The sequence below is a fragment of the Notamacropus eugenii genome, chromosome 1 (assembly GCF_028372415.1).
Source record: "Notamacropus eugenii isolate mMacEug1 chromosome 1, mMacEug1.pri_v2, whole genome shotgun sequence".
NCBI classification, from domain to species: Eukaryota; Metazoa; Chordata; class Mammalia; order Diprotodontia; family Macropodidae; genus Notamacropus; species Notamacropus eugenii.
The window spans coordinates 12,479,731-12,505,764 of NC_092872.1; the positions used below are offsets into that span (position 1 = coordinate 12,479,731).

The 26,034-nt window shown below is 38.5% G+C and overlaps 1 protein-coding gene across 3 annotated transcripts in view; it reads right to left on the bottom strand.

The window, feature by feature from the left end:
• SCAP (SREBF chaperone) overlaps positions 1-26,034 on the bottom strand; it is a 78,758-nt gene that overhangs the window by 19,133 nt on the left and 33,591 nt on the right. For all 3 annotated transcript variants that reach the window (XM_072653767.1, XM_072653747.1, XM_072653757.1), the window contains exon 2: positions 25,145-25,369. In XM_072653767.1, coding sequence (XP_072509868.1) covers positions 25,145-25,266 — 122 coding nt within the window. In that variant the 5' untranslated portion in view covers positions 25,267-25,369. The remainder of the gene's footprint in view (positions 1-25,144; positions 25,370-26,034) is intronic.

Below are 26,034 nucleotides of genomic sequence, written 5' to 3' on the forward strand. Positions count from 1 at the left end.
AAATCACGGAATTTACGAGTTGAAAGAGATCTTAAAAATAATCTAAATCTAACTTCATTTTAGAGCAAAATGAAGTTCAATGCATGTAACCACATGCAAATCCAGGACTAGAATCCAGCTCTAGGTTCTCTTTTCCCTACAGAGGACTGCAACTGTGGGCTGCAATAAAGTCAGTCCACACCCTCAACCACTACTAGAAAGGCCAAGAGGGCGCACTACGGGTTTCCAGTGGAAGCTGTCCTTGAACTCTACGGGGAGTCAAAGAAATGAAGAGGGTTGGGGGATAGGGGTTCCAAAATGCCTCTGTCTTTACAGGGCCTAATGTATAAGGACAGCTCTTCCTATTTAACTAAGATAATTTTATGTTCATCTCAAGAAATTTTCTTAACCAGTTTTTGTTTAAATAAAAAAGTGGTTACTTGGAGCCTACTTCAAAAATTGCAATATCAAGCGTTCCGTGTGCTTAGCTACACAATAGTGGAATGGTCAAGGTTTCTATCCTAAAAAGAGGCAGACAGAAATAGCATAGACCCTGACATCAATCAAGACTGGCCAAAAACCACTGACAATGCACTTTTAATTCAAGATGAAACAACAGATTTAAATAACGAGATAATAGATTTAATACTGAATAATAAGATGAGACAATAGATTTAAAGTTGAAAGAAACTTCAGATATCATTTAATACAACTTTCCCATTTTACAAATTAGAAAGCTGACATATGACATATCAAGATTTCATTGAAAATATAAATTTCATTCTCCAAGGCTTGTGCTGCTCCACAACAAGGATATTGGAAGTTTCAGCAAAGGTATATTTCTAAGAATATAAAAAGAACTGGAGGTAAATGAACCAATCTAAAGGTAACTATTCTAGATACCGTAAGGGTTTCCCCTATTACTTACACAGAGTTCTATTAGATCACCTTTTAAAAAAAAAAAATCACATTTTTTCCAACTGGCAAAAAATCTGCCTTCTCTCCCTTCCATCATCCCATCTACCCACTCCCAATGGAGAATGAAAGAAAAACAAAACTTTTGTTACAACACAGTCTACCAAACCAAATTTCTGCATGGGTCCAGTTCTGTCCCTGCCTCCCATCTCTGGCCACCTATCAAGATATGTGTGTATACCTTCTTCCTTCCTTTAAGCAGATGACAGCGAGGTTAAAGAGCGAGCCACTCACCACCTCAATCTCTTCCCTCTTAGTGTTGATGTTTATTTGCACGCCGATTATGGGAGAGAATGTTCCCCATACTTCCTCTCCCTGACCCCCTTCTCTTTCCATTCTTTTTAAGACCATCATATTTCATCATCATTAGTTCTCTCTAGAATCGTGGCTGGTCATGACACAAATCAGAGTTTTTATGTCTTTTACAATGACATGTCTTTACCTCACTGTTGTCATGGTATAAACTGTTCTGGTTTAGCTCATTTCACTTTGCTTCAGTTCCCAGGTTTCTCTGAAACCATCCTCTCCATCCTTCTTATACCACAGTACGTTACATTTACGTGAATATTTTGTGATAATTTCCGCAACGGTTCCGCTTCCTTAGTGTATCCCTCTCTCTGCAGGACATAACAGATTCACTCCCAGGAGTTATCTAATCAGACTCACTCTGTGCCTCCTGAGGAGTTCTGAGGGGATGCATCATTTCCCCTATTAGCATATAAAGATTATTCTTGTTTATTAGTTCCTGGTGATTGTTCACTCATGTTTACCTTCTTCTGTTTCTCTTGATTTAAATCTTCAAAGTTTCTACCTAGCCTCCAATCTGTTCATTAAGAGTGCTGTCAATCCTCTATTTCACTGAAGTCTAAAGTCCATTCCCCCTGCTCCCATAAAATTACACTCAATTTTGCTAATTAATTTATTTTTGGCTGTAAGCCTATGCCTTTGCCTTCTGGTATATCATATTCCTTGCTCTCTACTTTTCACGGTAGTGGCTGCTTAATCATATGTGTTTCTGAGTGTGGTTCCTTGATACCTGAATTCTTTCCTTCTGGCTTCTGGCAGTATTTTCTTTGACCTGGAAGCTCTGGATTTTGTCTATGATGAATTAGGAGTGTGCATTTTAAAGTTTCTGTCAGGACATGACAAGCAGATTCTTTCTATTTCTACTTTACCTACTTGTTCTAAGAGAAAGGAAGGAATAGGGAAAGGGAGGCAGCAAGAAATGTAGGTGATTTTTTTTTTGTAAAGTCAATAAATATTTTTTAAAAGGGCTTTGCATGTAAAAGGTGCTGATGCAAGGATGCAGCTAAATGGTAACAAGCAATGCTGGAGATGCACCCTGAGAGCCAGAATTATCCTTGGTAAGAAATTTATTAAGTAAATATTTGGGCAAGGAACACACAGACTCTCTACTTCCAATACCCATGTACACTGTCAATTTTAGTATAGCCCAAAATGGCTGAGAAGTAGTCAAACCCACAAACTGGTACATCACAGTTTTGAGCCAGGGCATCTTTCAAGAAGAATCTTCTAAGTGGTCAGTCTGAGAGATGATGCACAAAAGCACAATGTTCTAATTGAATTACTTTTAAAAGCTAGGACCTTTTCTTAGAGCTTTGTACAACTGTACTTAACTTGATCTTATAAATGAATTTCCCCAAAATTCTTCTCTAATGCCTTCTACTGGTGTCGAGATGACACTGGGCTATCAAAGGCCATTCTAATGAAACACAACAAAAGTAAGTACTAAATGCTGTATAGGCACCAGGCACTGTACCAGAATCTGTATATACAAAGCAAAACACAGCCCTTGCCCGACAGGAGCTGATATTCCACTGCAGGGAAGCAACGTATACAATGAAAATTAAGTACAAAGTAGATACAAGCATCTAGGAAGAGAGCACTAGGAACTCAGAGAATATAAACTCCAGAAAATTATAAACTAGTGGAAAAATCTGTAAGTATGGACATGATAACAGAACGCATTGTCTGTCATCTGACGAGCAAGTCAGCAGCTACCTTCCCAATCACGTAGAAATGAGAAGTTGTCCTCACTGTTCCTCTGTATGAATGTTCTTCTCCCATTAAAAATGTCGGCTCCTTGAAGTCAGGGGCTGACTTCTTTGCCTGTATTTGTATCCACAGTATCTAGTATGTATTAAGTGCTTAGGAAATGTTTTCTCTAAGTTCAGAAAAATTCATCAAAAGGTTGGCATGAGGGCAATACATATATTCAGTCTCAACAATTCAAAAAGACCATCGACCAAAGGAGCAGGAAAATCAAAGTCTGAGTCTGAGCCAAAGGGGCTGATATGTGTCTGAAGGCCTAAGCCCAGCCACATCCCAGATCCCTGCAGTAAAATCACCATCTTCAGAACTGTGCACATGACGTTTTCTTACAAACAGAACTATATTCTATTTATTACTTTAAGGCAGTGGTGTCAAACACAAACAGAAAGAGGGACCACTAAACAATACATATGAATACCTGTAGGCCACAAACTGCCTCAGAAAACCATACATTAACATTCTCTACGTTCTATTGTATTTTTATTTCTTTTGCTAAATATTTTACAATTATATTTTAATCTAATTCAGGCAGCACTTAAAAGTGTTGCCCAGCAGCATATCTGGCAACCCTGCTATAAGGTACCCTTAAGTTATCCTCAGACTCAATATATAGAAACTGAGACCCAAGGGGAAAATGTAGTTATAAAATGATAAATGGGTAGGTTGAGGGCAGTATCAAAGACTATCAGCTCTCTATTGTTATTACAAAAATTCCTACTGTGTTACCAAGTTTATAAATTTATTATAGAATCACAGAATGTGAGAACTGGAATGGGAAGGAGAGGAAACCTAGCCCAACCTTCATTCTACAGGTATGAAAAGACAAAGGCTCAAAGGAGTCAAGCTGACTTGCTCATGGTCATAGAGCCAGAGAGTTTCTGAACATACAAAAAATTGATAATTTATAATCCTGTTCTGCTGCCTGATCAAGAAGAACAGACTAAAACAGATGAAAATAAGCTGCTGCTATCCTTTCATTGCTATGTCTACGCCTTAAGGAACAAGGAGCACTCTTTCCTGTCACTTAGGACATGAAAAAAATTCCACGACAGAAGTTGAGGACAGGGTAGCAAATATAAGGAGAAAAACACATCAGAAAATCTTACATCCCTTTAAACCATTCATGACCCAACTAAAGAAAATCCGGCTTAGTTGCCAATCTGCCTTTCTCATTTCAGAACATCCAAGGCCTTTGTAATTTTCCTGTTCTTCATACTCCAGGCCAATCTGACTACACAAACAGAGTGAACGGAACAGCAGGGCCCCACAAACCAAACGTGTATTTCAGTACAGCCCTCACAGTTATCATTAAACCAGGGAAACCACAAGTTCAGTTTTAAACCTATAAAGAGAAAACTCCTGAGGGCAATAGGCAATGATACTCTAATTACTGGAATAAAATGCACAGTTCAAATATTATTCAATTCATGTCTGTAGGGTTCATAGAAGTGATACCTTATACTCAGATATAAAGGCTATAAAACATATAGACAAGCTTTGCCTTCACAGAATCCAGTCTAGACACTGATAAATGTAGAAAAAAGATAAAGGATAAAGTTAAATAGTAAAACTCATGTATAGATAATGAATAAGGGAAAAGCCAATGCCTATTGTGACCTCACTTTTATCTCTTTTCTACCCTTCGTACTCAGAGATGACACTTCTGTGTCACATGCTAGATATTATCAAATCTTATCAGTTTTCTGTCAGCTAGCATTTTTAAAAGCAATTGTGCCAAGCACTGTGCTAAACATTGGGATACAAAGAGACAATTTTTTAAAAAGTCTGCTCTTGCTCTCAAGGAGCTCACAGCCTAATAGGGGAGAAACACAAAAACAACCCTGTACAAATAAGATCTACATAGGATAAATTGGTGACAATCTCAGAGAAAAGGTACAAGCATTAAAGGGGGAATTGGGACCTGAAGGAATGCAGGCATCTATAGGAAAGCTGTAACACAGGTACAATGATGAGATTAGAGGAGAGGTTACTTTGTGTGAAGTGAGAGTGATAAACAGAGGATGACACAAAGGCTGCAAAACTGGAAGGGAGGAGATTGGTGCCCTGGATAGTAACGGGCAAGTTCTGAGGAGGGCAAGATTTGCGTCAGTCCGAGTTGTCTAAACACAGGCCATTGGTAAGAGCCAAAAACTCAGGAGAGAAACTAGAGCGACGAGCTGGCAGAGGAAGTGATGAGATCAGGGGACAGTGCCCAGAGAGAAACCTAGAGCTAGTGGGTGTGACTTGTGTAAAGAGCCAGAAAAAGATGTGGAAGAGTTGCCAAACAGGTAGGAGACAAAACAAAATAGGGGAGTGTACTTGGGAGGAAACCAATAGACTGAAGAGAAATCAGGAAGGAGAAGGTCTGGAAAAAGACCATTAGATTTGCCAATTAAAAAAAATCCCTGGGAACTACAGAGAGAGAAGTTTCAGTTGAACATCAAAAGCCAGTTTACAGAGGGTTTTGAAGATAGAAAGGAGAAAGAAGAGACACCCAGTAAAGAGAGCTTTTTCAAAGAGTTTAGCTATGAAGGGGACAACAGACATAAGGAGGATTTTTGAAAGCTAGGGGAGACGTGGTCAGGAGAAGAGAGTGAGGACAATAGCAGAGACAATCTGCTGGAGAAGACAGAAGGTGCTGGAATCAAGAATGCATGAAGAAGGACTGGCCTTGGCAATAAGATTACCAGTATCAAAAATATTTAAAAGGTGAATTCACAATCACATAAAAAGAAATGGAACTATTTCACCCATTTATGTCCCAATAAAACCAACAATCTAAAGGAAACAGATACTTAAATGTAAAATACACAGATTTTAAAAAAAACAATAGGACTAAACCTAATCTTAGAAAAAGAAACTGAATAAGCCATACATTTAACTCCCAAAAGGAAAAATTCCAGACCCAGATGGATTTAAAAATGCATTATATAAGAACAATTAATTTTAATATTATATAAAAGTTTGAAATAAATAGGAAAAGAGTCCTACCAAAATCCTTCTACAACATAAATATAATCTTAATACCAACACAGGGAAGAATCAAAACAAAACTATAAACCAATAAACCTAATGAATATTGATACAGCAACATGTCACAAAGATGCTACACTATGACAAGGTTGGATTCATGTCAGGAATGCAGAGTTGGTTTAATATTAGTGTAACTATAAACTTAATTAACCATTTAAATAGAAAAATCAATAAAATAATGGTTATATCAGCAGATGCCAAAAAATTTCCCAACTTTTGACAAAATCCATTTATGTTAAATCCTTTTATGCTAAAAACAACACCACCACTAGAAAACACAAAGGAACATATGGAACTTCCCTTGAAACAATGAATACCATATATCTAAAACTAAAAGATAACATTCACTATATGTAAAAGATAAACTAGGATTCTTTCCAATAAATCCAAGGAGGGGCAGGTCAAAGATATCCACTGTCACCACTTCTATTTGATATAGTATTAGAAATGCTAGCTATAGCGATAAAAAAAAAAGGAAATTAAGGCAATAAACACAGGTAAAGAGGAAACAAAATTATAACTTTTCGAAAGAGGAAATAAAATCTTCACTTTTTGAAGACAATATGATAGTTTCCATAGAGAACTACAGAAAGTCAACTCAAAAGCCAAATGAGATTAACTTCAGTTGAGTTGCAATATATAAAATAAACCTCCCTAAATTATTAACATCTCTGCACACTGCCAACAAAACCTAGAGGGAAGAGGCAGGAATCCAATTTAGAAGAATTCTAGAAAAAATAAAAGGCTTGGGAGTCTATCTGCTGACACAGAGAAACTATGGATACGACTATAAAGCATTTTTACATAGAGACAAGTCTGAATTACTGGAGAAACAGTAATCATTCCTAGGAAGTATAAGCCAATATAATATCAATATTACCTAATTTCAGTTCAGTGAAATACCAAACTACCAAAAAGCCATTTTAGACAGCTAGAAAAAAATAATACAATTCACATGGAGAAAAAGGCCAAGAACATCAAGAGAACTAACAACAGAAAGTGGGAAAGCAGGCGGAGCAGCGTCCAGCCTCAAACTACACTAAAAAGCCATGATCACCAAGACAATCACTGGTAAGAAACAGAGGCGGATCAAGGGGAACAGATTAGACACTCAACATACAGAAGCAAACAATCGTAGCAGCCTCGTGTCTGATAGACCCAAAGATCCCAAGAGCTCATTCAACCAAAACTGTTGGATAAGCTGAGAAGCAGTCAAGTAGAACTCGATACAAATGTCTCACGACTCGCATAAAGTTAAGCTCCAAATGCACAGGCTTAGACATCACCATAACCAACAAAGAAAGTATCTGTTAGAGCTAAAGGCAGAGAAAGTTCATGACCAAGAGACAGAAGACCACAGAAGGTAAAATGGACAATTTTTAAATTTAATTTAAAAGGTTTGGTACAAACAAAACCAATGAAGAGAAAATTAGAAGAAAAGCAAGGAAATTGGGAGGGTGGGGGTGGGGGGAGACTTTGCGCCAAGTATCTCTGAAAAAAAATCATCTCATTTCTAGGCTCATCTAGGGTACTAATTCAGATTTATAAGAATGTGAGCCATTCTCCAACTGATGAATTGCCAATGGATTAAATGGGCAATTTTCAGAGAAAGAAATTCAAGTTATCTACGGCAAGAAGGAAAAAAAATGCTAATAGAGAAGTATAAATCAAAACAATTCTGAGTTTCCAGCTTCACAACCTCAGATTAACAAAACTGACCAAAAATGAAAAATGTTAAAATTAGCAGGACTGTGTGAAAATAGGCATATTATAGTTTTTTAAAAAAATGCTAAAACAAAACAAAACATGGCTTATGATCCAATCACTTAAAAATCCCAACCTAGGAATACTTCCACTTTGGTACTACTTACACACACTTGGTAGGTCTGTGTGTATATGTATACACTGCTGAAGGGAGCAGGAGAAAATTCTTAAAACTGCTGAATGGATCCACTATAAACTTATATACATAATTTCAAATGGGTCATCACTGCAGCAAAGCAAACCTTTTATACATTTCCTTTGCAAATCACTATCCCAGTCATCACAGATACTGTTCCAAACCTTTTACTCCCTCCTCAAACCTCCCCTCCACTTCCCAATTGATCCTCTGAAATGAGGACCTTCTCTCACACTTCACATTCCTCCCTCCTAGTTTCACATCATTCTGACAGCTTCCTCCATCATCTCCTCCTCTGAACCATTTTCACATGAAGAGGTAGTCCTTTTTCTTGCCAAGGCAGATTCTTCTACATATACCATCTATCCCATCTTTTCCAAGCAGTTGTTCCCTTTATCATTTCTAATATCTCAATAATCTTCACTCTCTCCCTATCTACTGTTTCCCTAATTCCTCACCTTTAAAAAATATATAATTGATCTCATCATCCCCACTCTGGATATCTCCTCAGCTAAACCTGAAAAAAGATACCTAGACTAGGTGCCTCCACTTCCTCTCCAGATGTTCTCCTACACCTTTTGCAGTCTGGCTTCCAGCTTTGTCATTCAGCTGAAAATGCTCTCTCCAAAGTTACTGGCGAGGTTTTAATTGCTCAATCTAATGGTCTTTCCTCGGTCCTACAGTTTTTTGCTCTTGGTCATGTGACACTATCAACGATTCTCTCCTTGTGGACAGTCTCTGCTCTAGGCTTCCATGATGCTTCTCTCACCTGGTTCTGCCACCTGTTTAGCCATTCATTTTCTTTCTTCTTCCATGAAGCTTTTTCCAAGTCCTCCCCACTAACCCTGAGATTTCCCGAAGTCTCGGTCCTGGGTCCTCTGCTCTTCACCCTCACTCTTCTTGCTTTGTGATTACATCATCTCCCATGGAAATCAATTATCACATCTCTGTAGATTCTCAGACCTATTTTTCCTAAATAATTAATTTATTTTTAGTTTTTAACATTCACTTCCATAAGATTTTGAATTTTCTCCCCTACCTTCTACCCCCCTCCCCAAGTCAGTGTGCAATCTAATATAGGCTCTACTTAACAGATTCATATTAAACATATTTTCACATTAGTCATGAGATAAAGAAGAATTAGAACTAATGGGAGGAATCATGAGAAAGAAGCAGCAAAAGAAAAGAAAAGGAGAACCAACAGTCTGCTTCCATCTGCATTCAGACTCCAGAGTTCTTTCTCTGAATGTGGGGGGCATTTTCCATCCTGAGTCATTTGGAGCTGTCTTAGATCCTTGCACTGAGAAGGGCTAAGTCTGCCAAGGCCAGTCATCACATAATGTGGCTGTTGCTGTACAATGTTCTCCTGGTTCCATTCATTTTACGCTGTATCAGTTCATATAAGTCTTTCCAGGTTTTTCTGAAGTCCGCCTGCTCATCAGCATTCCATAACTTGTTCAACCATTCTCTAACTGATGAACATTCCCTCAGTTTCCAATTCTTTGTCACCCCAAAAAGAGGTGCTTTAAATATTTTTGTACATGTAGGTCCTTTTCCCATTTTTATGATCTCTTTGGGATACAGACCTAGAAGCAGTATTGCTGGGTCAATGGGTATGCATAATTTTATAGTCCTTTGGGCACAGTTCCAAAACTGCTCTCCAGAATGGTTGGATCAATTTACCAGACCTATTTTTCCACCATCAAATCTCTCTCATACCTCAAGTCTCACATCAACTGCCTATTAGGCATCTATCCCAGACATCTCAAACTCAGTGTGTCCAAAACTGACCTCATCTTTCCTCTCAAACCTTCCCTGCTCCCTAACTTCTCTATTACTGTCAAGGGTAGTGCTATCTTTCCCAATAACCCAGATAACCCTCGTGACTGAGGGGTCATCCTCAACTCCTCATTCTTATACCCTATATGCAATCAGCTACCAAGTTCTGACTTACCATTTCTCACATACATGCCCCCTTTTATCTTCTGACACTGCCAGCACCCTGATGTACACCTTCTTCGCTTAAATACTTGGACTACTACAAGAGTATGCTACGTGGTCTCCCTGCCACAAGTCTCTTCCCACTGCATTCCACTCTCAACTCATCTGTCAAAGTGATTTTCCTAAATCACAGTTTAACTATGTCATGTTCACTCCCCACCCTCCCACTCAGTAGAGAGCAGTGGTTCCTGATTTATCAAGTACTAAGATACTTAGAAAAAATAGAGCAGGGATTTAAGAGCAAAGGAGTGAAAAATCTGGAGTGGTATGCATGTATGCTATGTGTATAAATACACATGTGTAATCTGCATGTATGCATAATCATGCATATATGTGCGTTATCCATGAGCATTTGTGTTTGCATGTGCACATATGCCTTGTGTGTGTATAACACACAGCTATACCAACAGCAGAGTGAAGCCCAGATCTGGGGAGAATAACAGCCAGTTTTCAGAAGTTCCCTGATACTTGTTTTTCTCAGAGTAAAAACATCACAGGGAACAAGCTGGCAAATCTTTGGGGTTTATAGGCTAAAAAGCTATGGAAGTGGCAAGAGAGAAGAGGAACTTACGTTTAGCACGTTTACCTACATGTACACCATAAAAGCAATTAGGAACCAATATCTGGAACATGATCAAGATCATAATGAAAATCTGGTTTAAAAACGTCCTTCTTTATGTATGGCTTGATGAAAGCCAACACCAGAGACGCTACCATGCTCCTTAATGGAACATGACATATATGTTACTATTGTGCTCAGCAGCTGAACACGCAATTTTCAGGACAAAACGAATATCTGAACCGATCCCCTATGCTTACGAATGGTGTACACTAACTCTTCTAATTCTTGGTTTGCTCTCCATTTCACTCAAGATTATGAACCAATTATCTCTTAAAAGTTCAGTCTCCTTTATAAAGTAAAAATAACTTTTAAATAATCTACTTGAGTGCTTTATGGAGGGCAATAACTGATGGCAAAGCATACTGGTTAACAGACAAAACGTATTCACTACAACTCTGGGGAAGATTCCAGCAGTCCCTACATATTTCAGCACTGACGGTTACAGTCCCATGAGTCTTAAGAAGGTTCTTTGTCCTGTAACGGCAGATTCAGACACATCAATCCCCTTCTTGGCCCGGTAGCAGTCTAAAAACTGTATAAAGTACTTCTCTGTAGGAATGTTTTTATACATCCGAGTCACCCTAGTTCAGGTTTGAGCTTGCCATTCAGTTGAGATAATCTGTTAAAATCCACACACTCTCGAAGCCAGCAGGGGAAAGGAAACAACACTGAAAGTGGTTTGGATTTTCCTTCATACCATACAGGCAGGGATGACATCTACATGGTTAGCATAGTGCAATATAATTGGTCAAAACCCCTTTGGAAGTATAAATAGGCACCACAAAGCATAAAGGAAAAAGGCATGGCTTTACTCAGTTCTCTCCTTGTATGTGACAACCAGTGTCCTTGAAAAAAAAAAGGAGTACCCTTTCATCAAACAATTTGAGGAATTGAGGGGGTTTAGAGTTGGGGGTGGGACAACACATAAGACTGAAGGGCAGCAAGCACACTGTTCTAACTTCAGTCTTACCACTGATCAGCTATAAAACTTTAGAACTAATTAGGCACTCATCACATTGTGCCTCAGTTTCTCCTCTGGTAAATTAGAGAAGAAAAAAAGACTATAAAGAACTTAAAACATAAAAAAAAGCCATTACAGAAAGACAAAATACCATTATCACTATCCAAGGATGATAATTAGAAAAACATAAGGTGATCCCTCAGCAGGAGGGGGGAGAAATCTCTGAAAAAACCCAAGGTCAAAAAAAGGCTAGAATGAAGGACAATCTGCTATAACTAACTACCTCAGAAAGTCCATCAATAAACCACAATGAGAACATCTCTTGGAAATGTTTTCAGAATCAGCTTATTCCTAAGGTTATGCAGGCGTAATAAAGAGAAATGTGGCCACAAATTTTAGCATATATATACCAGGAGGCTGAAAATGTGAACAGACCTAGCAGTAGTTTACATTAATAGAAACTAACAAATGAATCTACTTAAAATAGTTACATGCTCCCACGTCTAGAAAGAATGGAACTTTCTTACAAAGAGGGAGAAAGTTATGAAAGTGGAGAGAGTGAAAACTCCCCTTTTGTACCTGAGAAAGTTTTCTTTATCTTCTGTAGAAAATTTCCCACCAAAATGACGTACCATTTTATTAGCCCCAATCATCCTTTGTCAATGCATTCTACAGACAATGTAAAATCCTAACAAAGGCTACCTTTAACTCTAGCAAAGGTATCAAAGACTTCATAGGTATGCTTACTCAATCCTACAGGAAAAAATAGAGGGAGAAGAGGTAGTATAACAAATTCCTGACACTTATAAAACTACCTGAAGTTTAGAGAGAGAGAAAAATTGAATCATGAAGGAAAAATAAACCAACCAAGATTATGGGAGAACAGTGCTTTAAAGACTATAAAAAACTTTCCCAGTAACAGCCTTAAAAGTTAGGTAGTCTTGAGTGTAATTTGCTCCATTTTAAGTGTGAAGCAGATTTAGATTGAACCTAAAGGGAAACTTCTCAAATAAGAACTCCCCATGGATCTGGGTTTCTTTGGGAGGTGATGGGGGGGGGGGGCACCCCCGCACTAGAGAGTCTCAAGTAAGGACCATTTGTTGGGTATGTTTTGTGGGAGGATTCCCTCTCAAGGGCTCAACCAGAGGCCTTTTACTGCCTCATTTTCTATGATTCTGGCACAGAATGAATCCTAGAAAAGCTGAGGCCAACTACCTGAGCTTTCTTCTACAGACAGAAGAAGCACTACAGCATCTGTGAAAAACCTATAAAACTTTCTCTTTCCCACATTCGGTTATTTCCAGTCCTGGAAGAAGAATACTTTTCTCTTAGACCTTGGGGGCTCTCTAACTTGAAGTATTTAAAACTTTTCTATTTGTACTTTCCATACAGTCTTCAAAGTTTTTTGGTTTTTCCTAAATCTACTTGACAAGTTAGCTCTGCTGCTCAACGCCTTCACATTTTTGTGCTCATCACAAAAAGCCAGAAGACTTCTCACTCCAGCTAGACACTTAGTCTGGAAATGTCCAAAGTGAAATTTAAGAGAGTCCCAACCCAAATCCAAATCTTGTCTAAAAGTAAGAGGTCACTGATCAAGCACCTACAGACATGTGCTTTCTTCTCAGGAAATGAAAAGCTCTGGCTCTCCACTCCTCCAAGTCCAAATGTCACAAAGAGCAAGGAGCACCCATCTCTTAGACCACTCTCCAATGGTAAGGGAATATGAGAATTTGGAGTACATGCTTTCATTACACATTAATAGAAAGAGAAAAAAAAAACAGAAACAGAGAAAACAATAAACTAACATTTATATAATGTTTTAAAGTTTACAAACTATTTTTGTCACCAGGTAAAAAGAAAGTAATACTAGTATCCCTATTTTACAGATCAGCAAACCGAGTCTCAAAGTAGTTAAGTGACTTGACCCTGGTCACAAAGCTAAGGAAGAAGGAAAGGAGTAGGAACAGGGGAGAAGAAATAAAAGGGAAAATTAGAATGAGGATAAAGCCTGCTCAAGCAGTGGACCAAAGAGTAGAACTGAAAGGGAGATGAGATTTTTAGAGACATTCTTCGGCAATAACAACACCATCATATGATCTAGACTTTTTGCCAGGGTAATAAAAATACAGCCTTAAGATGTGGGAGAATATCAAACTCAACACTACAAGGAAAAAGATGAGCACAGAAATTTCCCTTTTAATCTCTATTAGGCCTGCCACCAAGAAAGGAAGGTGGAGAGAACTCTTAAATTGATGGAGGAAAGGAAGAAATTAAATGCTTTCCATGGGATCATTAAAATGGAAACCGAAACCTGAAAGAGCTGAAGGAAAAGGGCTCGAGAAATGTGAGATGACAGCTTATTTCAGAAATTCTTCACTTACAAGTTTATCTATCAAATGAGGAAAGCTGGACTAGACGACCTGTAATGTCCATTATAGTCTGAACTTAGGATCCTATGATCTGGAGGGTGTGGTGAAGGAGCTGAGTCCTCCAATCCTGGCTGGCACAAGTCTTTTTTAAACTCAAACCTGCTCTTTTGGTTAATAATTCAGAACTATTTTCCTTAACTTGGAAAGAGGCTATGAAAAAACAAATTAAATGCATTAATTGTAATGATTCTTTGTCTTATGTAGCTGACAGTTAAGGCTAAGCTTGAGAGCCGAGAAAGTTTCAGAATTACACAGCATGCATTACACACTTCCTAGTGCACCACAGTAAATCATGCTATGCAACTGTCACATATATTAACATGGCATATATATCAACAGCAGAAGCCTGTGCTGACTAATTATTAGAAACTGTACAGAGAGCTTTATTCATGCCACGGGCATATTTGCTACGAGTTTCATCAGACTTTCCCAAAGGAGGCAGTCGCTGGAAGGTTAGAAGAATGGAAGAATGACTGAATGAGCTCACCCCCTAAGTGATGGCCAGCTTAACCAGCTCTCCTCGCCTTGAGCACAACCATTGCTTTGGAGCGATGAGATGAAATGCAAAATGAAAGCAACAAGGCACATGTCTCAAAGGCCCCAGATGCTGTGGTTCTGTCAGAAGAGAAAGCGTCCTAGCTTTGTACGCTCACCTGACATGCTAGATCACGTTTCAATACCGTATACGTTGTCAGATACAGTCACAGAACAGGATGTCACATCAGATCTTTCTACTGGATACTCCAAAAAGCTAGCTGGCCTCTGCCGTATCTTATCTTTAATGAGTCAGTCCAGGAAGGCAACGAGGCAAAAAAAAAAAAAAAAGTCATAACTAGGTTGGGTAACAGATCTTTTTGGTAAAAGAAAGCAAGCATTTGGCCTTTGGGCAAGGCAAATATGTACTTCTCTTTTCAGGAACCACATTAATGTTAACAACAGCAATGAAGACTGTGACAGAGTAGACAGAGACCTGGGCTGAGAGCCAGGAGACCGAGGCTTCAATCTTACCTGACCCCATAAGCTGTGTGCTCCTGGGTGAATCACTTCACTTGACCACAGCCATTCTGCAGCTATAATATGGAGATGACAATAACTGCACTAACTATACAAGGTGGCTGTCATGAAAATATTTTGCAAATCTTACAGCACTACGCAGATGCCTTTCAGTCACAAAGTCATTTTATACAGTATCCAAACCAACCCTTGCAATGACTGTGAGATGGGCTCCCATTTCACAGATGAAGAGGTAGAAATAAGTCAAGTAATTTCCCACAAGGCTGAAAGTTGTGAAGTGCTAGAGTTAGGCTACGAACCCAAGTATTCTGAATACAAGTACAACATTCTTTCCACTATATGGTGCTGTGGTGGACCTAATGCTAATTATTGCCTCATAGCACCAGTCATTCAATGGCTCAATCAACAAATATTTCCTACTTGAATACCATGTGCCAGGAACTGTGCTAGGTCCCAAAGTAGCTTACATGCTACTGGAGAGACAACATGTAAGGGAAGAAAAATGAAATAAGAATGAACTAAATATAAAAATACAAGGTAAGGGGGAGGGGCATTGGGTAGGAAGATTAGGAAAGGACTCTGACTGAAGGTGATACCTGAGTTGAGGTGTGAAGCAAATTGATTCCTAAGGATTCTAGGAGTCAGAGGTGAGAAAGGAGTGAATCCAGGAAAGGAATATCTGTATAAAAGCAAAGGGATGGGAAATGGAATATTACATGTGAGCAAAGAGCAAGAAAATCACTCTGGCTAAACTGTAGAATAAAAAAGAGTAAGGCATAATAAGGCTGGAAAGTTAGTTTGGAGAGAAGGAAATAAGCATTTAATAAGCACTTGCTATGTGCCAAGCACTGTGCTAAACACTGGGGATATAAATATGAACAAAAAGACAGTCCCTGACCTTAAGCAACTTACCTTCTAATGGAGGAAGACACCACCCCATAAGGGAGCTGAAAAGGCAGGGGGATTCAGGAGGAAGGTGCCCAGTGCAAGGAGCACGGTTCTGAAATCCAGAGAGTCAAAGACAGGGCCTGGAAGAAAATAATGGCAGGCTGACAATGCCAACTGGAGACTCCAAGAGGGCTGGGGATGGGGGTGGCCTTCTGGAGAAATATTCCAGGATGGGCAGGCAGCAGGAATGCCCCCAGTACTCCTGTTCCAGGGCAAGAATGCTTCAGGTACTGAGAAAAGTAAACCAGAAAGAGCTGGACATAGAGAAGGTATGCTTTGAAGTCAGAGACCAGGCCAGAAGAGTGTAAGTCTTCCTACTGTGAAACCATCCCTTCCATCACTTTTCATAGCACAGTGGCACACGATTATATGCATATACCACAACTGGTTCAGCCATTCCACAACTGATGATATCCTCTTAGTTTCCCGGGCTGCCAGAAGTATTTTTGTGCATATGGGTCTTCTGCCTCTTTCTGTTATCTCTCTGGAGAAGAGGTTTAGTACTCAAGTCATATACACCTTTAGTCAAGAAAAGCAAGCACCATTCTGGGGCATAGTTCCAAACTACTTGCCAGAATGGCTGCAACAATTCACAGCTCCACCAACAGCACATAACGTGCATGGTTTTCCACAACACTCCCCCCTAACATTTGCAGTTTTCCCTTTTTGTCATTTTTATCAATCTGATGAGCATGAGGTGGAATCTTGGAATTGCTTCAATTTGAATAAGCACTTATCAAGTTACTAATATATGCCAAGTATTATTCTAAGCACTCAGGACACAAATCAAAAAGAAAGACCCTGCTCTCAGGGACGTCACATTTTAGTAAAGGGAGACAATGCATACAGAGGGTCCCAGAAATCTTAGAGCAGTGAAAAGATACACCTTAAAAATACACCTTTTAGGTCACACATCTACCAGAGGTATCAGTAGCAGTTCTGATAGAATGGCTATAGCCTGCTTATGCCCACCATGCATCTTTCTATGACTAGTTGTATTTCTCTTAACTATGTATCTTAAACCTACATTTCCTGAGACGGTGCTACTCAATGATTCACACCCCAAGCCAAGAGTTATTAGTGCCACTAGCCTTCTAACTGGTCTCCCTACAACAAATCTTCTACCTCTCCAATCTAGCTTCCACTCAACTACCTCCAGGATCAAAAATAAAGTCCTTGGTATTTAAAGCTCTTCATAACCTTCCTAAACAGCCAGGTGGCACTGTGGTTGGAACAGTGGGCCTAGAGTCAGAAAGGTCTAAATTCAAATTTGGTCTCAGCACCTTAGTAGTTGTGTGACCTGGGGGCAAATCTGCTTCAGTTTCCTCAACTGTAAAACAGGAATTGCATCTATCTCCCAGGGATGTTGTAAGGATCAAATAAGATTACTACAGTGCCTGGCATAGCAACTACTTAATAAATACTTGCTCACCAACTTAGCTAAATTTTTTTCATTGAGGTATTATCAGTATTAAAGAAATGGACTTATATAGGAGTGAAAAGTATGGATCACTGGAAACACCATGTAGTTCTCAAACTGTAACCCACCCATATCTCCCCTTCTTACTTAACTCTGTGCCCAGTTCACTATTTGTCCCTAGCATCTAAGGAATATACAATGAAGTACCAATTCAATAGACCATCAAGTGTGGCAGCATGAATAAAGTGTACATTCCATTTGCTTTATTTTTGCAATAAAACTGGTTAGATCAATCAACAAACACTAAGTACAAATGCTAGATGGATGTTGGGGAAACAACAAAACAGTCCATAAATTCTGGAAGTCAACGCATACACATGCACGCGTTTCAAATTAATACAAAAGAGAGAAAAGATCATTAAAAAAGGAAGGAGTTGATGCCTGGGAAGACAAAAAGAGCCTCATGTAGAAGGCAGCACCTGAGCTAAGCTGTGCAACACAAGGCTTAGAGGAGGTAGGGGAGACAAGCATGTACTAGAGCCATGAGCGACCCCTTGTTTAAAGGTACAGGGATGGGAATGCTACGTAGAAAACAGAGAGGTGGTCTGGCTCTATTACATAATTTTGGAAGGTAACCCAAGAGAATAAAGTTGGGAGAAACTTCAAGGTTGGTTAATCTGGGTAACTGGAATGACAATGGTATCCTAAAAAAAACAAACAGGCAATCAAGTAACAAGTATTTATAAAGATTTATAAAGTGCAAAGGACTGTACTAGGAGCTGGGGACACACCTACACAGAATTAAACAATCGCTATTTACAAGGCCCTTACATTCCAATTGCAGAAGCAACACGTACATATTAAAACATGCAACATATACAAATACATACAAGAAAGTTCAGAGGTGCTCTATAATTCCAGAAATTAGTGTGCTGTCATCTGCCAGCAGATGGCAGCTGGGTGGCACAGTAAATAGAGTGCCAAGCCAGGAGTTAGGAAGACTCATCTTCCTGAGTTCAAATCTGGCCTCAGACACCTACTAGCTGCGTGACCCTGGGTTAAGTCACTTCACCTGTTTGCTTCAGTTTCCTCCTCTGGAAAATGAGCTGGAGAAGGAAATAGCCAACCACTCCAGTATCTTTGCCAAGAAAACCCTAAATGGGGTCTCAAAGAGTCAGACACAACTGAAGTGATTGAACAAAAAAAATCTGCCAACAAGAATATCTGGAGAACTTCCCAACATGGATTCCTGCTTTTGCTGGACTATATGAAGGACATCTTTCATCACCTTAGGATAAAATATGTCTCCCAGTCTAAACACTTCTCTTGATGCCAACATTCAGTACGTTGCTAAATAAAGTCATCTACAGTCTCATCTCTAGCAGTCCTGTGTGACTTAGCCTAATGAGAGATGATGCATTCTTGGTTTCCTTAGTAAATATAGCTTGATCTTATATTCTCTATACTTCCCAGTGAGTCACATAACTATAAAGATGTGACTTGGTATAGAAAATGATGTGCACAATCTAAACTTCTTTCTCATGTTTTTAATCAGATACCCTTTAATGTATAGATACAAAACTCAAAAATCTTACAGTAATAAGAAAGCAGAAATATTAGCAGTCTTTTTTAAAAAAAAACACCAGTAATCTTTTGCACTCTTTTAGGATTCTTTCCTCTTTGAGATATCTTAAGGATTTATTCTTGAATGCCTTTAAATCTGTATGATGGCTAAAATAGATGGTCAGTATTTATAAAAACCACTAAGTTCAAAGAGAAAATAAGCTCAAATTCTAGTTTGCTATTTGCTGCAAAGTGTGATTGTGCTCAAGTTTTAGCTAGATCTTGGAGGACAGGTTCGACTTTTTAGTTCAGCTTCCCTGCATACTAATTACTTTGCAAATGAGCTTGTACTTTAACCCAGTGTTGCTCTCTCTAACAGGCAAGAGTAGGCTTGCTGGCTGAGGTAGTTTCTGGGCTACTTCCACCTACCAATGTAACAAAGGTTTTGCATTGTTCACGCTTGTCTAGGAAAAAGTAATAGTTAAAATCTTTATTTCTGTTAATTTTTTCAGAGTCAAAAGCTTGTTTTAAAAAGTTGTTTTGGAGCTGCTCTAATTACAGAACACTGTTCTCTGTAATGTCACTTTCTGTCCATCCATTACGACAGTCAAATTCTTTTTTCCCTCCCATTTCGTGCATCCAATGTCCAGCATCTCTAAAGGTTTCTGAGTTGTCTGTAAGGTTTTGTATTCTTATCTGTTGATGTCAAACTATATTTTTCACTCAATTTTCTTTGTCCTCCCATAGGACTACTTTCCCAAGTATCAGCGTATATGCTGACTTAATTTGGAGGATCCTGTCAAATCCTATGGGAGATGTAAAAGAATTCTTTCCCTCAAGGAATATACCATCTGTGGGGAAGATAATTTATGTATACAAAATAAGGTAGTATAAGGTAAGTGTCATAAACTTAGCATAAACATCCTTGAGTTCAGAGATGGAAAAGATAATTTCTCAGGGCAACAAGGGAGGGGTCAGTGAAAGTTTAATAGAGGAAATAACATTCTGAGCTAGTCTTTGAAGAATAATTTCTGTTGGCAAAGATGAGTTGGTTTGACTACCCAGAAGTGAAAAACAAAGTTGAGGGCTAGGGTTATTAATTCACATGACACGACCTTTTGAAAAGAATCTTATCTTGTTTATTCCCCAACTGATAAATGGTCAAAGGATATGAACAGGCAGTTTTCTGAGGAAGAAATTAAAGCTATCTATAGTCATACGAAAAAATGCTCTAAATCACTATTGATTAGAGAGATGCAAATCAAAACAACTCTGAGGTACCACATCGCACCTATCAGATTGGCTAAGATGACAAAACAGGAAGATGATAAAAGTTGGAGAAGATGTGGGAGAATTGAAATGCTAATTCATTGTTGGTGAAGCTGTGAGCTGATCCAATGATTTTGGAGAGCAATTTGGAACTATGCCCAAAGGGCTACAAAAATGTGTATCCTTTTTGACCTAGCAATATTGCTTTTAGGACTGTATTCGAAAGAGATCATAAAAATTGGAAAGGGTCCCACATATACAAAAATATTTATAGCAGCTTTCTTTGTGGTGGCCAAAAACTGGAAATCAAGGAGATTGGGAAATGGTTGAACAAGTTGTGGTATATGAATGTAATGGAATACTATTGAGCTATAAGAAATGATGAACAGGATGATTTCAGAGAGGCCTGGAAGGACTTATACGAACTGATGCTGAGTGAAAGGAGTAGAACCAGAACTGGTACACAGCACCAACCACAGTGTATGAGGAATTTTTCTGGTAGACTTAGTCCTTCACAGCAATGCAAGAACCTAAAAAATTCCCAAAGGACTCTTGAGGCAAAATGCCACCCACATCCAGAGAAAGAACTATGGAATTGGATTGCAGAATGAAGCAGACTATTTTCTCTTGAGTTATGTTTTATTTTATGATTTGTCCCGTTCATTTTAATTTGTCTATGCAACATGACTAAGGTGAAAATGTATTTAATAATAATGTATGTGTAGAACCTATAAAAGATTGCATGCCGCCTAGAGGAGGGAAAGGGGGGGGGGGGGGAGAGGAGGAGGGAGGGGGAAAAAATCTAAGATATACGGAAGTGATAGTAACAGTAGAAAACTGAAATCAAAATAATTACAGAAAAAAATCTTATCTTCTGCAGCATGAAATTTCTGATGCTTAAACGCTGACCACCCAAATACACAGTTACGACACAAATCTGTTCAATATCTAGATGTGCACAAGAATTCAATTTCATTTATAGTTTAGCCAAAGATATATTTAAAAGAAAATAGCCTAAAAAAAATGAAAAATTAGGTAAACAACTAAGATGCGGAAATATTCTCAGTAATGTTCAAATAATTATCATGAACAGAGAAAGAAAAGCCATTTCTGAATGACAGTAACAGTGACATCCTCCAACAGTAAAGTTCTCAGACTTTTTGGGGGTTTTCAAGATAGCAGATAAAGGTCATTTGACAGTTTACAAGAACACTGGAAAAGTCAACACATGTGGAGGCATCAAAGAAGATACCAACTTAAGAAAAAGGAAATTAGAAAAAGGCAGCTAGGTGGTGCAGTGGATAGAGTGCCAGGCCTGGAGTGTGAAGGACCTGAGTTCAAATCCAGTCTCAGACACTCACCAACTGCGTGACCTTGGGCAAGGCCCTTATCCCTGTTTGCCTCAGTTCCTCATCTGAAAAATGAACTGAAGAAGGAAATGGCAAACTGCTCTAGTATCTCTGCCAAGAAAACCCCAAATGGGGTCACAAAGAATTGGATACATGTCAACAACAACAACAACACTGGAAGGCATCTATCTTCGACCAGGTTGTTAAGACATCTGCCGCTGCTGAAAATACTGTCCCTCCTTCCTCCAAGAGAAGCACCCTATACAAAGAACTTCTAAAAATATTTTATTTCTATATTTTGATGTTTTATATCAGCTAAATTTCCTCCATATCACTTTTTCTCCTCCTGCTTTGCTCCCCACCAAGCCATCCTCATATAACAAAGATTTTTTTTAAGGGGGTAAGTGAATCAGCAAAACCAGTCAATACACCAAAAGAGAAAACATCACATCCCAGACCTCCCACCTCTGTAAACGAGTGGGAGGGAAAGTGCCTTTTCACATTTTTTCTTTGGGGTTATGCTTACACTTGTGATTCTGCCGTATTTGCTACATTACTGCTACTTGTACAGAGATTTGCTACATGAACTGATGAGGGCTTTGTGGATATTTGTCCACTTATATTCAGTTATGTATACTGGTTAATCTAAGTCTTTCTACACCTCTCAGTACTGATAATCATCATTCCTTACAATGCAGTAATATTCCGTCGCGTTCATGTACTATGACTTATGTTAGCCATTCCCCAATCAATGGGCACCATTTTGTTTCCAGGTCTCTGCTGCCACAAGAAGTCCTGCTATAAAGACTTCAGCATACCGGAGGATTTTCTTTGTATCACTACTTCTTTGGAGGATATGCCTGGAGCAAAGGATGCAGACGTCTCCTTTCCCATGTTAGCTGCACAGTTCCAAAATCACCGTACTGATTCACAGCACCACCAACGACACATTAGTTCTTAGCTGCTCCTCCAACATCAATTACTCCCACCATTTTCATCGGCGTCAATTTACTGAGTATGAGCATTTCAGTTGTTTACAATTTCTATTATTATTAGTGATCTGGAGCAGTCTCTCATGTTTGCTAACAGTTTGTAATTCTTTTTTTTTTGAGAACAGTTTGTTCATATTTTTTGTTCATTTATCTGGGGGAACAGCTTTTGGTCTTCTATATTTCTGTTAGTTGTCTATATATTTTGGATACTTTCAAAATCACATCCAAGATATTTAATTTAAAAAAAAAAAACAAAACATTTCCCAACTGAACACTTCCTTTCTTTTTATCCTAATTGCATTAAATCTGAATAGAAGCTTTTCGGTTTCATGAATGTGATAGATTTTATATTTTGCAATTACCTCTATTCTTTGTTTAGTCAAGAATGCATCTCCTAATCATAACTAAGAAACTTCTATTACCTCCTCTTTAGTTTTTTTATGGTATGATCATTAATAGTCAGGATGAACATATACTGTGAATTTGTTGTGAAATATGGGCTTAAGACATTGGTCTATGCTAGTTTTTGCGAGATAGTAGAGAAAATAGTTTATTAATGACTAGATTCCCCAAGATGGTCTTTAAAATCTTCTAAGGATGAAAAGACACACTCTCTTTCCTGCTTGTGGACCACTGTGGAATACTGAATAGACTGTCAGATACAGTTCATATACTGTTTAATTTTTCTGAACTGCATTCCCCTCCTCACTTCTGTTTTACTCACTGCAAGAGATAATTCACTGGGTAGGGAGGGGTGAAGGCTGTATTTGGAAATCAAGGGGAGCATGAAGGCCTGTAGCATCAAGGCATGTAGCACAGAAGTGGGAGATGGAGTATTATATATGAGAAATAATGAGGCCAGTTTGGTTGAACTACAATGTTCCCAGAAGGAAATAATGTGTAATAGGGATGGAGAGATACACAGGTATCTAAATTATCTGAGACAAAGTAAAATAACTAAAATTATCAATTTATACAATATAATAAAACATACCATTTCCTGCACTTTTAAAAAAACCTAATATGCTACAATCAGTTGTTTTTTGGAATTAGGCATTGAGTTCACAAGATTTTGGCACACTCTTTAATTCTTCATTATGAAACCACACTTTTATAACACTGTCAAAGCATACCTTTGACAAACAATTTTTCCAAGTCTATTCTAGTCTTAATTTCAGTACACAAATTTTCAATGGGGCTTACATAAAGTAACCTTCCTGACTACTGAAACGTAAGTATCTCCAACTCTTGGATAAATTCCTTAACCTGTCGTGACATGTGGCACATTCATGTTGCAATATTCCATATAATTTTGGAATTTCGGTATTCCAATATGAATCTAATTCTTTAACCTATAAATATAGTTATCAGAATTCATCCTTCCTTAAATGGGGAGAGGGCTTGCAGGTCCACTAGAAGTAAGAAGTTCCCAAAGTATTTTTTTGTGGGTGGATGTTTTACAGTATGATGGTGATACCTAGATTCCACAGGCTCACTTGAATATCTGACAATTGTTTGGTGTAGCTTTAAATAAAAAAGTGAATCTTTTCCATTTCTAATATTCCAGTCTTTGTATTGTTCCATTCATGATAGTATTTTTTCTTCACTACAATTTTTAAAAAATTGGTCTTCTCAATGTTAACTTACCTCAAAAAGCCTCATACAGGAGAGAAAGGGCTCTTAATCTGAAATCCATGAACTTGTTTTCTTAATATTCTGATAATTGTATTTCAATAGAATTGATTTCTTTTGTAATCCTATGCATTTAAAAACATCATTCTGAGAAAGGGCTAATAAGAAGCCTCACCAGACCATCAAATGGGTTCAGAACACACATACAGACAGTTAAAAACCCTTTGAGCTGCCACATCTCTGGAGGTCTTTGCTTACTTTCTGGGGATTCATTACACTGCTTCACAGCAATACTTTATCATTTCTCAGCATTACCATTTTAAATACAACTTTCTTCTACCAAAACTTTTTTCACTGTAGACTTAAAATACTTGACTTCCCCACACCAAAAAGCACTGCAATATCTCCCGTGTGCTCTCTAAGTTATTTTTGCACATTTCCTTGGAATAATACCCATTTTTTGAAACCACAGAAATAAAAACACAACGAAAGAGAGCAATGAGATGCGCGTGTCGACTGAAAGCGCTAACTTAAGGTGAGGAGACCAGCTCGATCAGTTTCATCTGGTCAGGGTCAGACGCTCTGAGTCAGCCCTCTGGGAGAAGCAGCAAACACGCGTGACCCTCGCTACAACTAAATGAGACCACATCAACAGTACTCGTCACAAGTCATCTGCACCTCAACCCCCTCCATACACACACGCACACAGACACAGGCTGGAGACAGATTAAGAAAGGCTTTCAATATTTAAACAGAAAAATGCATACTTGGCTCTAGAGGTGAGACAGAACAAATTTAATCTTCTCAAAGAGTTTCCTTATGTATAAACCACACAGCAGCACGAATGGGGGAAGACAAATCTCTAAATTCAAAGCCTTTAGAGGCAATCAAGATCAAAAAAAAATTTGCACCCCCCCCCCCCCAACTAATAAATATCCAGGTGGTAACGATGAATTGTTTAATTGTTTTCACACTGAGACTTACCAACAGGCTAAGATACAGAAGCCAGTGAAGAGAATGATAGGAATAGGGTAGGATGCACAAAAAAGCCCATGGCTATAAAATGCCCGCGATATCTTGTCACGCAGCCTTTCAGTCAGGGTCATCCTCAGCTCATGTCACCTTGTTGCCATCACGGAATTCAACAGGTGGTTAGCCAGGTACACTGTAGGTGGCACCAACATTAAATACCATCTGCGGGAAAGGAATCTGGAGGAGACAAGGAGAGAGAGAAACAATTAGCATAGAATGGTCCTTAAGTAGCTACTTGGCTGGAGATGAAAGGGCCAAGTACAAATCAGAATATTAAATAAGCTGACAGTTATGTGTCACCACTGAAATTGGTCTCATGATTTAGTGTTTTAAGACAATTGAGTGGCTACACCACGGTTTTAGAGATAATTACTTTATAAAGTTCCTGGTCACTCTTTAATTGTATGCCTACTTTTCCAGTTTATTCAAAGAAATTAGAGATTTAATCCTCCAATTTAATTACCCAATCTGCTTCTTTAGGTCCTTCTACACTTCACAGGCACTACTGCTGGGCATACATCCCTTGCTCATGCCACAAAAAAAAACCAACACAAAAAAAAACTGGGCCATTTCCTTTTTCTGATGATGCACTTCTTCTATAATATCCTACCACACAACCCATGAAACAAAGAGGTAAGGTAGTACAAAAATTATCCTCACTTTAAAGATGGAGAACACTAAGGATCAAATGAAGTAATTTGTTTATAATAACAATTAAGAGGTAGAGGCAGAACTTGAACCTAGGTCTTTAGACACCAACACTTAGTGCCCTTTTTATCACATCACGTTGCCCCATTAGCAAGTAATGTTGGAAATAAGCAGATATCTGTAGCTGAAGTAAT